This window comes from Trichoderma aggressivum (genome assembly GCF_033847375.1).
Source record: "Trichoderma aggressivum f. europaeum strain CBS 100526 chromosome Unknown scaffold_066, whole genome shotgun sequence".
In the NCBI taxonomy this organism is placed as follows: domain Eukaryota; kingdom Fungi; phylum Ascomycota; class Sordariomycetes; order Hypocreales; family Hypocreaceae; genus Trichoderma; species Trichoderma aggressivum.
In genome coordinates this window covers 112,928-126,744 of record NW_026946432.1, presented here as the reverse complement: position 1 = coordinate 126,744, position 13,817 = coordinate 112,928, and the positions used below count along the sequence as shown (strand labels likewise).

Below are 13,817 nucleotides of genomic sequence, written 5' to 3'. Positions count from 1 at the left end.
AATTTATAACATTGTTTTTTTCTTCCCACCCCCCTTCCTTTTTTGCCCTTTACTCGGATTTACGTACCTTGCCTTTATTTCCTCCCCTCCCCCAAGGCAAAAAAGTACATACGTTCCTTGGCCAAATCAAAAGAGGGAAAAAAAAATCAATCAATAATTCCACCATGGGCGAGTGGCAGCAGCAGACGAAATTGGGCTTCGACGTCGACACCGTCCTGGCCCAGCTGTCCCAGAACCAAAAGATTGCTCTCTTGTCCGGTAAGTCTTTGTTCTTCAAGCTAACCCCAATGAGTATACATCATCATATCGTTTTACTAAATCAAAGTGTGAGGGGGCAAATATAGGCATTGACTTTTGGCATACTTTTCCCATTCCGGAGCACAACGTGCCGTCGGTACGCCTGACGGACGGCCCCAATGGCATCCGCGGCACAAAGTTCTTCGCCGGCGTGCCCGCTGCTTGCCTGCCCTGTGGAACGGCCTTGGCCTCCACCTGGGACAAGCAGCTGCTCAGGAGGGCGGGAAAGCTGCTCGGCGATGAGTGCATCGCCAAGGGAGCCCACTGCTGGCTGGGGCCTACCATCAACACGCCCAGATCCCCCCTGGGCGGCCGTGGCTTCGAGTCCTTCTCCGAAGACCCTCACCTGTCCGGCATCCTCGCTGCCTCGATGATTCTTGGCTGTGAGAGCACCGGTGTCATCTCTGCCGTGAAGCACTTTGTAGGCAACGACCAGGAGCACGAGAGAAGAGCAGTAGACTGCCTCATCACCCAGCGGGCTCTGCGAGAGATATATCTGCGGCCCTTTCAAATCGTAGCTCGAGATGCAAAGCCCGGCGCCTTGATGACTTCCTACAACAAGGTGAATGGCAAGCACGTCGCCGACAGCTCAGAGATGCTGGAGGATCTCCTGCGAGAGGAGTGGGATTGGGATCCTCTCATTGTGAGTGACTGGTACGGCACGTATACCACAATCGACGCCATCAAGGCTGGTCTCGATCTCGAGATGCCCGGCGTCTCAAGGTATCGAGGCAAATACATCGAGTCCGCCCTGCAAGCCCGCCTGCTCAAGCAATCCACCATTGACGAGCGAGCCCGCAGGGTCCTCAGGTTTGCCCAAAAGGCCGGACAGCTCAAGGTGTCAGAGGTAGAGAGAGGGCGTGATTTCCCAGAGGACCGCGCCCTGAACCGCCAGATTAGCAGCAGCAGCATCGTGCTCCTCAAGAACGAAGACTCCTTTTTGCCTCTTCCCAAAACCAAGGCCAAGATCGCCCTCATTGGCTCCCACGTGCGGTTACCAGCCATTTCCGGAGGCGGCAGCGCCTCATTGTTGCCTTACTATACCGTCTCCCTCTACGATGCCGTCTCGGAGGCCTTGCCAGATGCCTCCATCACTCACGAGGTGGGTGCGTACGCACACCAGATGCTCCCCGTCATCGAGTCAATGATTTCCAAGGCCGTCATCCACTTCTACAACGACCCCATCACCGTCACCGACAGGAAGCTCCTCGGCAGCGAAAACGTCGCGTCAACGTCGTTCCAGCTCATGGACTACAACGGCGTCCCGAGCCTCAACAAGGCCATGTTCTGGGGAACCTTGGTTGGAGACTTTGTCCCCACCGAAACGGGCACTTGGGAGTTTGGCCTCAGTGTGTTTGGTACTGCAAACCTGTACATTGACGACGAGCTCCTCATCGACAACACCACGCACCAGACTCGCGGCACTGCCTTTTTTGGCAAGGGAACCACGGAGAAGATTGGCTCCAAGGAGATGGTGGCCGGCAGCACGTACAAGCTGCGGCTCGAGTTTGGATCCGCCAACACCACCAAGATGGAAACCGTCGGCATGGTCAACTTTGGAGGCGGCGCCGTCCATCTCGGTGCCTGTGTCAAGATTGAGCCCAGGGAGATGATTGCCCGAGCTGTCCGAGCCGCGGCGGACGCTGACTACACCATCATCTGCACGGGGTTGAGTGGCGAGTGGGAGTCTGAAGGCTTTGATCGTCCGCACATGGACTTGCCTCCCGGCGTGGACACGATGATCTCGCAGGTTCTCGACGCCGCGCCAAACGCGGTTGTCGTCAACCAGTCGGGGACGCCGGTCACGATGAAATGGGCCCATAAGGCCAAGGCCATTGTGCAGGCCTGGTACGGCGGCAACGAGACGGGCCACGGCATTGCCGATGTGCTGTTTGGCCATGTCAATCCCTCGGGGAAGCTGTCTCTGTCGTGGCCCGTCGACGTCAAGCACAACCCTGCGTACCTCAACTATGCGAGTGTTGGCGGACGTGTTTTGTACGGAGAGGATGTGTATGTGGGCTACAAGTTTTACGAGAAGACGGAGAGGGAGGTCTTGTTTCCGTTTGGGTGAGTTTTGTCCTATCAAGGACTCTTGACGATTACTTGTTCATGTTCTAACCCACATCTTGTGCAGACACGGCCTCTCTTACGCTACGTTTGCCCTTTCAGATCCAGTCGTCAAGACGGTGCCCGAGACGTTCCGGCCGAACCAGCCCAGCGTGGCAATCGTCAGAATCAAAAACACTAGCAAGGTTGCCGGTGCACAAGTCCTGCAGCTGTACATTGCCGCCCCCAACTCCCCGACGCATCGCCCGGCAAAGGAGCTGCAAGGATTTGAAAAGGTGTATCTGGAGGCGGGCGAGGAGAAGGAGGTGCACATTCCCATTGACAAGTACGCGACCAGTTTCTGGGACGAGATTGAGAACAAGTTTAAGAGTGAACAAGGGACGTACGAGGTCTTGGTGGGAGTGTCTAGCCAGGAGATATTGGGCAAGGGAAAGCTGGTTGTTCCCGAGACGCGATACTGGCTGGGGTTGTGAGTCGTGGACGTGGCATTGGAACAAACACGCACTATCGTAATAGATTGGAAAACTGCCAATGGATTATCTAATGATTGGCTGGATAGAATATAGATGGACACTATATGGAAGGCTACATTGCATTGTTGTTGTTTTTTTCCCTCAAAATCATGAAGCTGGTGCTCCTCCACAACTGGGTCCCTTTGTTTGAAAAACGCGTGAGCAATGAACGAGTAAGCAAAGAGTACCAAGTAATATAAACCATTGAATATATATATATAAACAAAAAACTACCACGTGTAGCCTACTGCTTCAGCAGCCAATCCAACAACACAGCCATTTCCCGAATCCCCCCTCCCTGGTCACCCCATGTCTCCAGCCTCTCCTGAACCATGCCCACGCATTCTCGCCACTGCGGTGGCACGACAACATGCGCCGCCGACTCCACCCCAGCCTGCTTGCCCCGGAATGCCGCAATCAGGCAGAGCCCGTGGTTGAAGCGCACGCGGCAGGCTCCCCACGATCCGGGGTGGCGGAAGAAGGCGTTTTCCGTCTGGATGCGGTAGATGCTCAGCCTCAGGCCCAGAGAAGCGTGAGCGCCGAATGTTTCGACTTGAGAGCGTGTCAGCCGCATGCCGCCGTGGAGACACATGTACAGGTAAGCCCGGCAGAGCAGCTCGCGGACCTCGGCATATCGTTCGCGCATGAGCTTGACGAGTTCGGGCTCGTCGGGCGACGGCCGTGAGTCGGGCGGGATGTGGAAGCGGAGTGCTGGGGGGAGGCAGTCGAGCCACTGCTGTAGCTGGCCCTCGAGCTTCTGCAACGTGTCTGCGAGCTGGGAGGCGGTTAGGGAGTCGATGTTTGGTGATAGCACGGTGGCGGCACTGCGAGTGCGGTTGAGCAGGCGGCGGAGAGAGATCTCGGCGAGGTAGTAGTAGTAGGACAGCGTGGTGGACTGCTCGTGGCGTGTGCTGTCCACGGGGCTTTGGCCGAAGCTCTCGATGGTTGGAAAGGTAGGGAGGGCGTAGGGGAACGATGATTCTTGGAGTGTGCACGAAGGGAGGCCGTTGAGTTCGTGCCGTACCTCACTAAAGACACCAGCATGTGAGCTTCAACCAAGTTTCCGGTTGACATTGGAGAAGAGACGTACCATTCGGATTTGAGACATGTCCAGTAGAGTCGCTGTTCAAGACCTTGCGTAACGTTGTCAATACTCTCTACCAAAAGCAGCAGTGGTGGGCTTGATGGGCGAGACATACTCTCTTCTTGCTTGGGCCGCTGCGTCTTGCCATCGGAGTGCTTCAAGTTGTATGCTTCCCACATCATTGACGCTGTTCGAAACATTTTCCACCCAGGTATTGGCTCAATATTGTACTGATACCACATTCTTATCCCCCACGTCAGCAGAAGCATCGACATTGACAGTTCTAGGTCACACATACCCAAAGAGACAAAAGCACACGACGCCAAGCAACGAATCGTCCAAATACGCCGTGGACATTCGTTTCTGCGCCATGGCAATGTACATCAGAGACTCTCTCATGCGATGATCCGGCACCGCCATGGTGACGCGCTGCCTGGGATACAGATCCAGCTCCTCGTCCGACTCGATATTTCGCCGCTCATCATCGGGGTAGTTGCCCCAGACGGCGGCCAGCGCAAACACCAAGAGCACGAGACACGACGTGGCCGACCAGCCGAAGCCGTTCTCCAGCACGTATGCAATGTGAGCGTCAAGCTGGTCGGCGTCGACAATGGGATTCTTTCCCTGGATCTTGCTCATGTAAATGTCCCGCAGCTCAAACATGCGTTCTGGGGAAGGGTTTGACACTTCTGTTTTTTTTGTTGCCCGCACCGTCTCGATTAGCAAACACATGGCTTTGCATGCAAACATCATCAAGTTGACTCGGCACGTACCAAGGTCGGATGGCTTCGGCTTCTCGGCGTATTCTGACGAGGGAAACGTGCTGACCGGCCTCTCCTGTGGGAATACAGACCAGCCCAGGATCATGTCGGAGCCCGTGATGGGCGTCCATGGAGTGTCTTTTCGCGACATGGTCTCGAGATTGTCTCCGTCCATGTCCAGCAGGCGAGACATTTGTTCGGGACGCGGCTGGAGGCCATTCCCGAGACTAGACAGGAGACGCCCCTGCTCTTCAACGGCGGTCAAAATTTTCTTGCCCCAGGTTTCGAATCTACAAGACACAAAAGAAGAGAAGAAGAAGGCATCAAAATCAGCAATTGGTCATGGTTCATGATTTCTTGTTTGGCCAAAAAGCCCCAGGCTGTGCGTGTGCCCGCTTACATTGAGAATGGATCTTTATCAGGATAATGGCAGCCCACGCCGCGCTCAGCGCACTTTGCGCACGTCGGGCGAGCAGAGTCGCACCGCGTCTTGCTCACGCGACAGGCGTCACAGGCGGCCAGGATCCTTGTATGCGAGGGAACGTCTTTAGGGCGTTTTCTCTTCTTACTACTATTTGTATCCATCGCGACAGCAGTGGGCCGCGGGAGGGAGTTGTTCTCCTCCATGGTTGAGATACTCGTATACTCTTTGGAGCTCTCTGGGGGAGAGGGATCCAGAAAATAGCGGGTAACCTACCGGTAGCCTTGCCAGGACTTTTGAAAAAACACCGAGACACTGGGCTGGGCTGGGCTGGGAGTGATGATTGTTGCTTAGATCAGTTGCTGGATAAGAAACGTGGATGGTTGTAGCGTTCACCCCACATGCAGGAAGATGTAACCTTCTTATACGCGTGGCTAGTCCTGAAGGGGGGAGATTCTAGACTGACGCCTTGTTCTTCTATTACCCCACGTTATTATGAATCTGATCTGATGCTACGGAGTAGTTTGCTGGAAATCACACTGTAGGATGAGACGGTAAGTTGATGTGCAGAGGGGGATAACACAACATATAAGAGTCAACCTTGAGATGAGTTGAAAAGGTTGGTGTATACAAAGTATAGAGGTTCAGAGAGAGAACAGACAGCGAGAGAGAAGATTGAATGCTGTGAGTTGGAGAATTCGATTCAATGAATGACCGAAAAAATCAGAATGCGGAATAGTAAGCATCCACGGGTAGGGACGGGTGAGTATCGCGGAATTACGTTAAGCCGACCAAGCTGTTGCTTTTCTGGAGTGTTACCTTGAGCAGCTCGTCCTGCCGCAGGGACAGTGCAAGTAGTATTTAAAAAAGTATTTGAATCAAAAATCAAATAATTATCTAAACATTGTAAAAACTCCAGAGTCATATAAAGGTGTAATTGTTAGCTGTAACGTACCAAATTTTACTGCCAAGGGACAAACCCTTAGGCTCGAGGTTAACGTCGGTGGATGGTCAGGCAAGTTACGGCGTCATCTTGTCCATGTCACGTAGCTAGTGGACGTGGTAGCTGAATCCAATCTGATTGCCATGTAAATACCTACCTGGCCATCTAAACTACCTCGACGAGTGTTGTGAGTGAAAGCCGAGTATAGGTAAATGGGAAAGATGTCAAAAGGTCTTTTATTCATTGCATGAATAATAGATTTGTTTGAGAAATACATTGCAAGGACACAAGCACATCTTTTGATTTATTTTATTGCACGTGCTGATATGCTCGTAGTGTATTGAAGATGAACATTCATGGATATGGAAATGAGTCCAAAATAGGTACAACGCTGACTCGAGCGAAACATCGCTGCTACCCTATACAAACAAAACACATTTTGCGCGTGCAGCTACTGCAGCCATGAATGGACCAGGTTATGCATAAATTACATGCAGGCCTTTCTTCTTTTTCTTTTCTTTTTTTTTTATAACGTATCCGCATGCACTCTAGTTAGTGTCAAGTCATCATATCGTAGTGAGTGAGTTTGTGACGCTGAAGAATAAAACATGCCACTTGTACTCCTTGCTGAACATTACCAAACCCATTGAGACTCCAGTTTATTATAACCAACCCTCTATATTTAGATTTCTAGAAATATATATACTAAATTGACATTCTTGCTGATGACACTGCATCACCCAATCTCGTGATCTCCCTAGACAGGGTCAATTATATCGACATGTCTCATCGCCATCTCTAGAGGCGGCTCTGTACTTTGTACTTGTAATCGCAAGCAAAATTGACAGTCGAAAGCGGGCAGATACTCTGTAGTATGGGAAACCCATAATATCGGATAAACTGCGCAACGCGGCTCTAGCTTCTCCCCATCGCGCTATTCCCCATTTGCTGCGCTGCTAAACCTCGGCGCTTTGCAACTTCTTACTCAGCACAAATGCACAGAGTGCCGAGGTACGTACCTCTCACCGGAGAATCCGCCTCTCCTTTTCTTCCGCATCTTACAAGCCTGTGGTTTCACAACTCTGACAGATTTCCTCCGTCCTCCGTCTCTCCCCCAAGCGAATAAACTCATCAGCCGCTGGGACGAATATCGTTTCAGAAGCTTATCGGATCTAGCCACATGGGATAAGCTTCCATCATCTGGTGCACGTCTCGCTTGCCGCTCTCAGGGCGTCGAATGCCATTGGCCCGCATCAGCTGCTGGTATTGGTATTAGATAGAGTGCATCCGATGTTTGACGAGAATGGAAACAAAAGTCACCGGCGGCATCAAGTCATACCCAAACTGGGGAATGTGGCCCATCATCGTCTATTACGCGCTGTCTATGTGATTCTACGGATCGAGATGAGGGCCAGTTCCATCCTCAGGTCGGCCCCTCGCCTCTTCTTCCCCAGCAGCAGACCACTTTTGCAATATCATATCGGGAAAGTGGGCGTTCTTTTCTCTTCTTCGAATTTGGTTGATCGTTGCCAAGCTGCCCTCGGCTAGCCAAACAAGGCTGAGTGTTGGCAAGGGCTCCATGTCGTAAACGGTAATTTGTTTCATCACCAACTCCGGTGTAAAGAGTCCCGAATACCGCCATGTTCCTGAAACAGTGGAGATTCTTGGCCCCGTTGCCGCGCGGATTTTGAGACGTTGGTGTCCAAGTGAAACAAACACCATGCAATCGTACGACAGATGGAATTGTCGATAAGGAGTATCTATGATGATGATAGTGAGTTGATTGCTTTTCTGTGATGCTATATAGTCGCTGTGATGCCGTCGCTAATTGTGTCGTTTTCTTCTTCTCCACCACTCTTTTCCATCTTCGCTTTTCCCATTCCATTCTCTATCAACTCAGAGTTTCAAGCTTTCGCCGGTCGATTGCCTCTGACTTTTCATTCTTTTCTGATTCTCCTTCTTTCTGTGTAATTACATTCTTTTTTTTTTTTTTTTTTCAAACCCTTTTGCTGTTTATCTCCCCAACTCCATCATCTCAGACAACTCAAGATGAAGACTTCCGTCGCCGTCTCTCTTCTCCTCGCCGCTGCGGCCGAGGCCCGATTCGGCCAAGAGCAGGGCAACGGAGCCATTGCCGCTATCCAGGCATTGTCAAACTTGGGCCAACCCGGACAGGCTGCCACTCTGGCCGGCAACGCTATCCAATTCCTCCTCGCTGCTGCAAACCCTTGTGGCAAGCTCACTCACGCAGATTCAATTCTGGAGGAGCTGGGCACGAGTGACGCTGCCGTTGCAGCAGCCCGTGGCCTCGTTGCGGCTGAGCAAAACTTCAACCCCTTTGTCGTCAGCGTCCCTTCCATCTGCTCGGACACCACTCTGCCGAAATCCGCCCAACTCCGTGGTGTCGTCCCCCTGATTGACCCTGCAGTTGGCGGATCGGATCTCGAAAACAAGAATGCGGCGGCTTCCAAGACGAAGCCGTTCGCAGCCGACGGCCTCAGCGTCGCCCAAGTCATGGTCCAGAATGGCTTCTCCAACTTTACGGCTGTTGCTTTGGACGGCAGCAAGCAGGACGTCTCGGGAGCATCACCAGCTGCTGGATCGTCTGCTGCCGCACCAGTCGCCACCTCGGCCTCGGCAGCACAGGCTTCTGTTCCTCCGGCGACTGCGGTGAACAACCAGGGATGCAACAGCATCGCGCTCCCAACCACCATGATTACCATTACGAGGACTGCTGTTGTGACTTCGGTGGCAACTGCTGAGGCTTCCAGCGCTCCCGCTTCGTCTGGCAATACCTCCACTGGCAATGCTTCATCTGGCAGCTCATCAGCTCAAGCCGGAACCTGCACCGGCGGCGGCAGCACTCTCGCATGCACTGCTCCCGGTGCAGGTTCCGGGGCCGTCAAGAACGCCGTCACGGGCAACTTTGACGGCTTCGTCGCCTCGACCATTGCAGGCCTGGACTTTGGACTCTGCGTGCCCACCATCAAGTTCGAGGCCGGTCTCGACGGACGATCCGACACCGAGTTCACCTTTCAGGCAATCGACCCCCTTGTCAACAAGGGCCAGGAAGAGGCGCTCAACCCCAACATCATCACCAACCGGATCCACGACCAGCTCACCAACGTGTGCGGAGCCAACGCGGCGGCCAAGGCTGCGGTTGCCGATGCTCAGGCCAAGATTTCGGCGCTGGGAACCAGGAATGCAGATACTGCCAACACATGGAACTCGCTTCTTGGATTTGCAAACACAAACATTAACCCTGACAATGCGCCTCAGGCCGGCCTCGTTGGTCACACCTAAGCGGATGGATGTGTGGTGATTTGGGGAGTGGGAGTGGGAGATGGGAATAAATAACAACAGCTTGGTTGGTGTACGATAGAAGAGTGTGGTGAAAAACAAAAACAAATTAATAAAATCGATATCAAGCCTAGCTGCTGATGAGCATGTTTCGTATTTCGCGATGCCGCGTATGAGAGTGTCTTTGTTTGAGTGCATGCAGTTGATGGACCACAGTTGGTGGTGATTTTGCTGCAACTTGTACTCCGTAGTACAGAGAGACAAAGAGAAAGGTGCCTACAGTTGGCCGACAAAAGTGATGCCTAGTAATTTGCGTCTCTTTGTTTATCGTAGTACCGGCGGAAAAAAGGAGGTATGAAGCAGCTTTGCATTAAAGAAGCCCTCCTCTCTCAAAACGAATTCCATCACAGCATCGCTCCGTTGTCAAAGACTCGAGATGACAGAATGCTGAGCTGTTTTCCCGTGCAATGGCGGCGCGACGCATCTCCCGCCCGCGATGTATCGGTGTCAATTGATTCAACTCTAGGCACAGACGACTGTTGCTTTTCGGTATCTGGCGTCCGTTACGTTGCGCCGTGCTCCAAGAAGGTAAGGCATCATTCATGTCCACGGTATCCAATACTTCACCATGCTAATGGGTTGTTCTGTTGTAGAATTCAAAGCTATGAAAACGGTCGGCTTACACCTGGCCACGGTATTTCCTGTCCCAGCAGAGGCGTCCACAGAAATATCGGAGGCATGGATGCAGAAGCTCCGGGATGAATACAAGACGGACGACGTGTTGACGAAGCATATCCCATAACCAAGGATGCCATCAAGTTTCTTCACCAACATGGCATGAAGAATTATACATTTATCTCGTCGTCGAATTATCTCCCTGATTCTCATGTGATGGTTGATCAGGAGCTCAGAGAGGTGTGCAAGTTGGTGGATGATTCGAAAGGGACCTGCATGGTCACTTTGAAACTACAGCAAGAGTATTGGCTAACAATTACACACGTCAAATGATTACAAGCTGATTCATTTGTAGCCCATCCGACGCATCAGAAGCTCTTGTGATCACGGGCCAATTGAGTATACCGACTATCAAGCGCCATGGAATCCTAGAGCAGACGGCTATCAATCCCCTGGAGGCAGCAGTTCGGGCGCTACTTCGGCCATTGCTGCCTATGATGGCTTGACATCGCCATTGGTACAGACAGTACATGCTGAATATGTTGTCTGACAAAGCTGATTGTTATCTGACGAATTCATTGACAGCTTGGGGGGGCGTTACGCGGCCTGCTCACTGGTGTGGATGTTTTGGTCTGCGTCCCAGCATTGGCAGCATCTCTACTGACGGCATTGTGCGACATGTCTAGTAAGTGACCATTGTATTTGATCTGTTGCGTTGGACTAAGTATTAAGAACCTTGGATGTTCCAGGAATTCTGGCAAGAGATTTGCAAAAGTGTAGGGATTTTGCTCAAGAATGGCTGAATTTTGACAGCTTTGACAAGACACCCGAGGTATATTTCCCTGCAAACAACTGTAGAAGCACAGCTGATATAAAGGTACATGCAGTCATTTTCCTCCATCATATGGCCAACCGACTTTTGGGAAATCATTCGCCCCAAGGAGAGAAGTGTCGCAAAATTATTCGCCAAGGACATGGCTATGTTTGTTATGCTGAATTTAATGTCCCGTTAAGCTATCGTTAGTCTAGCATACGATGTGTATCATAACAGCGACGACTTTCGTGCCCGTTACTGGCACATGTTTGGGCGAGCACCTTACACAACAATGCCAAATAGGCGACTTTGGTAGGATTTGCTTTTGCAAAATAACTAATAGTTTACATATCTGATACGAAATTAGGGATGTCGGAAAACAAACAACCCTAAGACAAAGGATCACGGGATTCGAGGAAATTGACATTTACCGTTAGTGGTTCCAACAAACAATTTTGACAGGGGACCATACAAATGCCATTACAGTAATGCCGCTTGAAGATGCAAAGCCAAGATACAGAGACGATTACGCCGAGTGAGTAACATCTCAGTCACCACTACATTGTTAGTCCTAGATGCAAGCTAACGAATCTCAAGCATTCACCGGCCGCCTCAAGACGGTATCAACGCCTTGGCCCTTGGGCCCGTTATGAAGTCACCAGTTCTTGCTGTTCCAAGTAAATTGATCACCTGCAAAGTACAGCATTCTTTTTTTTTCTAATGATGCACAGTTGCCGAGATCCTATATCATTCCAGAGTCAGCGACCTAGTGGAAAAGTTGCCATTTGCAGTAGCACTTATGGGAGCACCAGGTATGCAAGTGAAAATATTGTCTAGATGAAATCACTTGCTGACACATTTATTAGGCACTGACCTGAAATTGCTCGACACTGCCATCCAAGTCCTGCAGTTTATGGATATCCCGACGGTTGTTCAAACAGGAAGATCCATGTACCAAATTAGAGAAACTAATGCCTCGTATTTGCTAAGCTCGAACCCGTTCGTGGTGTGCTGTTATTGATGCATTTCAGCCTTCTAGCCTCCTGAGTGGTCACCCGTACTGTGGCACTGCTCCGGTCTGACTGACTACGTGTATTTCACATTTTCCATATCTGGTAATTGCCGAGACAGGGATGGCGCCTCCCGTAAGCTGCAGTTCTAGAACCGTCGAAGCGAGGATCCTCGGTTAGATGATGGGGGTCGGCTGTAGTTTGTTTTGGAGGCTAATTGAACTCTTGTCTTGTCAGTTTGGCAACCGGTGAGACTTGTGCCTCGTATTTCTGGAGGCTGTCTAGGCTAGGTTGGAGGCCATGTAACGCCTCTAGATATTTCCCCAGTGTCTTGTGGAGAAACAGCGGTTCCTTGAATTAACTGAAAATGGACATATCACAGCATTCATTGTAGCTATTGTTGAATTGAAGTCGTGTGACAAACATATTTCTTATTGACATTGCGGAATATAGGTCAACGTTCTATAGAGTCGGACGTGTTCTAGTCTTTTCCTTTACTGGACTAAAAGAGATGGCTGCTGCTGTACGTGAAACTAGAGTCTTTAGCTGCCCAAGCACCATGGCTAATACCGAGAGTGCAATTCGACTTCCTCGCCAGCAGATCTTATCTAGGTAGTATTGTGTTTACATCAGCAAAGTAGCGACAGATGGAACCTGGTCACACAATGATAGAAGTCGAACCTGATTGTCACTGCAAAAGAAGATGCTGTTACAAAATAATGATGATAATAATAATAACTGGCTAGCTCTTAATAGGATTGATCTCGGCCATTGCCTTTCTCGGCCCCTGGTACATCACGTGGTTGTCTTGATCCCTTTGTCCTCTTGTCACGATTAAATTCTTCAACTCAACCAACCAACAACCAACAACCAACAACATTCGCTGTCTACAAGCCACACTTGCTACAAACCGCGCTCGCTACCAATCACAGTCGCTACTATGAAGGTCACTCCTTTCTGGGCGTCAATCGCCCTGTTGCGCGCTCTGCCAGTCCTCGCTGCAACATCTCCAAGCCCAACTTCCACCTCTGCAGCCCCGAGTTGCACAGCCTCTCTCGTCGCCAGTCTCTGCGACTATCCAGAACCAGGCTTCAACTTCGCCGTCGCCAGCGATGGCAGAGCCTCTTGCTGGGAGTATTGCAATGCCCATCCTCCCTGCAGCTTCGTCATCTTCCGCGAGGGCAATCCCTACACCGGCACAGGCACCTGCTGGCTGTATCCGGGCGAGAGCTACGATGCGAGCGCCGGCAGCTCTTGTGGTAACCCCTATTTGTTCGTCTACGACGAGCCCGTATGCAAAGGCACGCCCACCTCGGGCTCGGACAGCTGCGCAGCGACTGCAACGCCCTCTGCCATCGCTTCGGTTTGCGGATATCCGACACCGGATGATGACTGCTTCAGCGCTTGTACTGCTAGCGGAGGCGCAACGGACTGCTTGAGTCAGTGTGCAAAGGCCGATTCCTGCAGCTACGTCGTCTTTAATCCACACAACGATGACAACTCACCCTACGCTCCGGGCACTTGTTGGATGTATTCGAATGGTACCTACGACGCTGGAGCCGCGACTACTTGCAAGGGCGCGCCTGAGCAGTTTGTGTACCAGAACCCGTGCCCCAAGCCAGCGCATTCCTCGTCGTCTGCTCCGGCACCATCTACTGGAACTACAAAGACTGTAAGTGGAACTGTTGGTATTGAGACTGGGAATGCAGTTATTGATGCAGAGGCGGCTACTACTAGTGAATCTTCGGCCTCTACTCTTCTACTCACGAACCCGCTCGCAATGTTCATGTATGCTGTATTGCTATGGTAGGGTGTTGTATAATACATGTATGTATGGATTCTTGTTGTACAACGTCATTACAGTCAAGGGCGTGTGGTCGAACAGGACGCTTTTGTAAGGAATGGAGACAGATGAGAACCTTGAGTTGCATTA

General features: G+C 51.3%; 4 protein-coding genes across 4 annotated transcripts; 3 read left to right on the top strand and 1 right to left on the bottom strand.

Moving 5' to 3' along the window:
- Positions 1-164: 164 nt before the first annotated feature.
- Triagg1_10170 (CAZyme family GH3) lies at positions 165-2,837 on the top strand (the record flags this gene model as incomplete). Its single annotated transcript, XM_062894212.1, has 3 exons — positions 165-258; positions 345-2,364; positions 2,432-2,837. The coding sequence occupies 3 exons, from the start codon at positions 165-167 to the stop codon at positions 2,835-2,837; spliced, it is 2,520 nt and encodes an 839-aa protein (XP_062750910.1).
- A 283-nt stretch (positions 2,838-3,120) lies between these two features.
- Triagg1_10169 (transcriptional regulator family: Fungal Specific TF) lies at positions 3,121-5,348 on the bottom strand (the record flags this gene model as incomplete). The annotated part of the gene is made up of 5 exons (XM_062894211.1): positions 3,121-3,904; positions 3,967-4,033; positions 4,076-4,203; positions 4,259-5,011; positions 5,122-5,348. The coding sequence occupies 5 exons, from the start codon at positions 5,346-5,348 to the stop codon at positions 3,121-3,123; spliced, it is 1,959 nt and encodes a 652-aa protein (XP_062750909.1).
- A 2,786-nt stretch (positions 5,349-8,134) lies between these two features.
- On the top strand, positions 8,135-9,388 carry Triagg1_10168 (uncharacterized protein; the record flags this gene model as incomplete). Its single annotated transcript, XM_062894210.1, has 1 exon — positions 8,135-9,388. The coding sequence occupies one exon, from the start codon at positions 8,135-8,137 to the stop codon at positions 9,386-9,388; it is 1,254 nt and encodes a 417-aa protein (XP_062750908.1).
- Positions 9,389-12,824: 3,436 nt separating this feature from the next.
- On the top strand, positions 12,825-13,694 carry Triagg1_10167 (uncharacterized protein; the record flags this gene model as incomplete). The annotated part of the gene is made up of 1 exon (XM_062894209.1): positions 12,825-13,694. One exon carries the CDS (start codon positions 12,825-12,827, stop codon positions 13,692-13,694), a length of 870 nt encoding a protein of 289 aa, XP_062750907.1.
- Between the last annotated feature and the right edge of the window lie 123 nt (positions 13,695-13,817).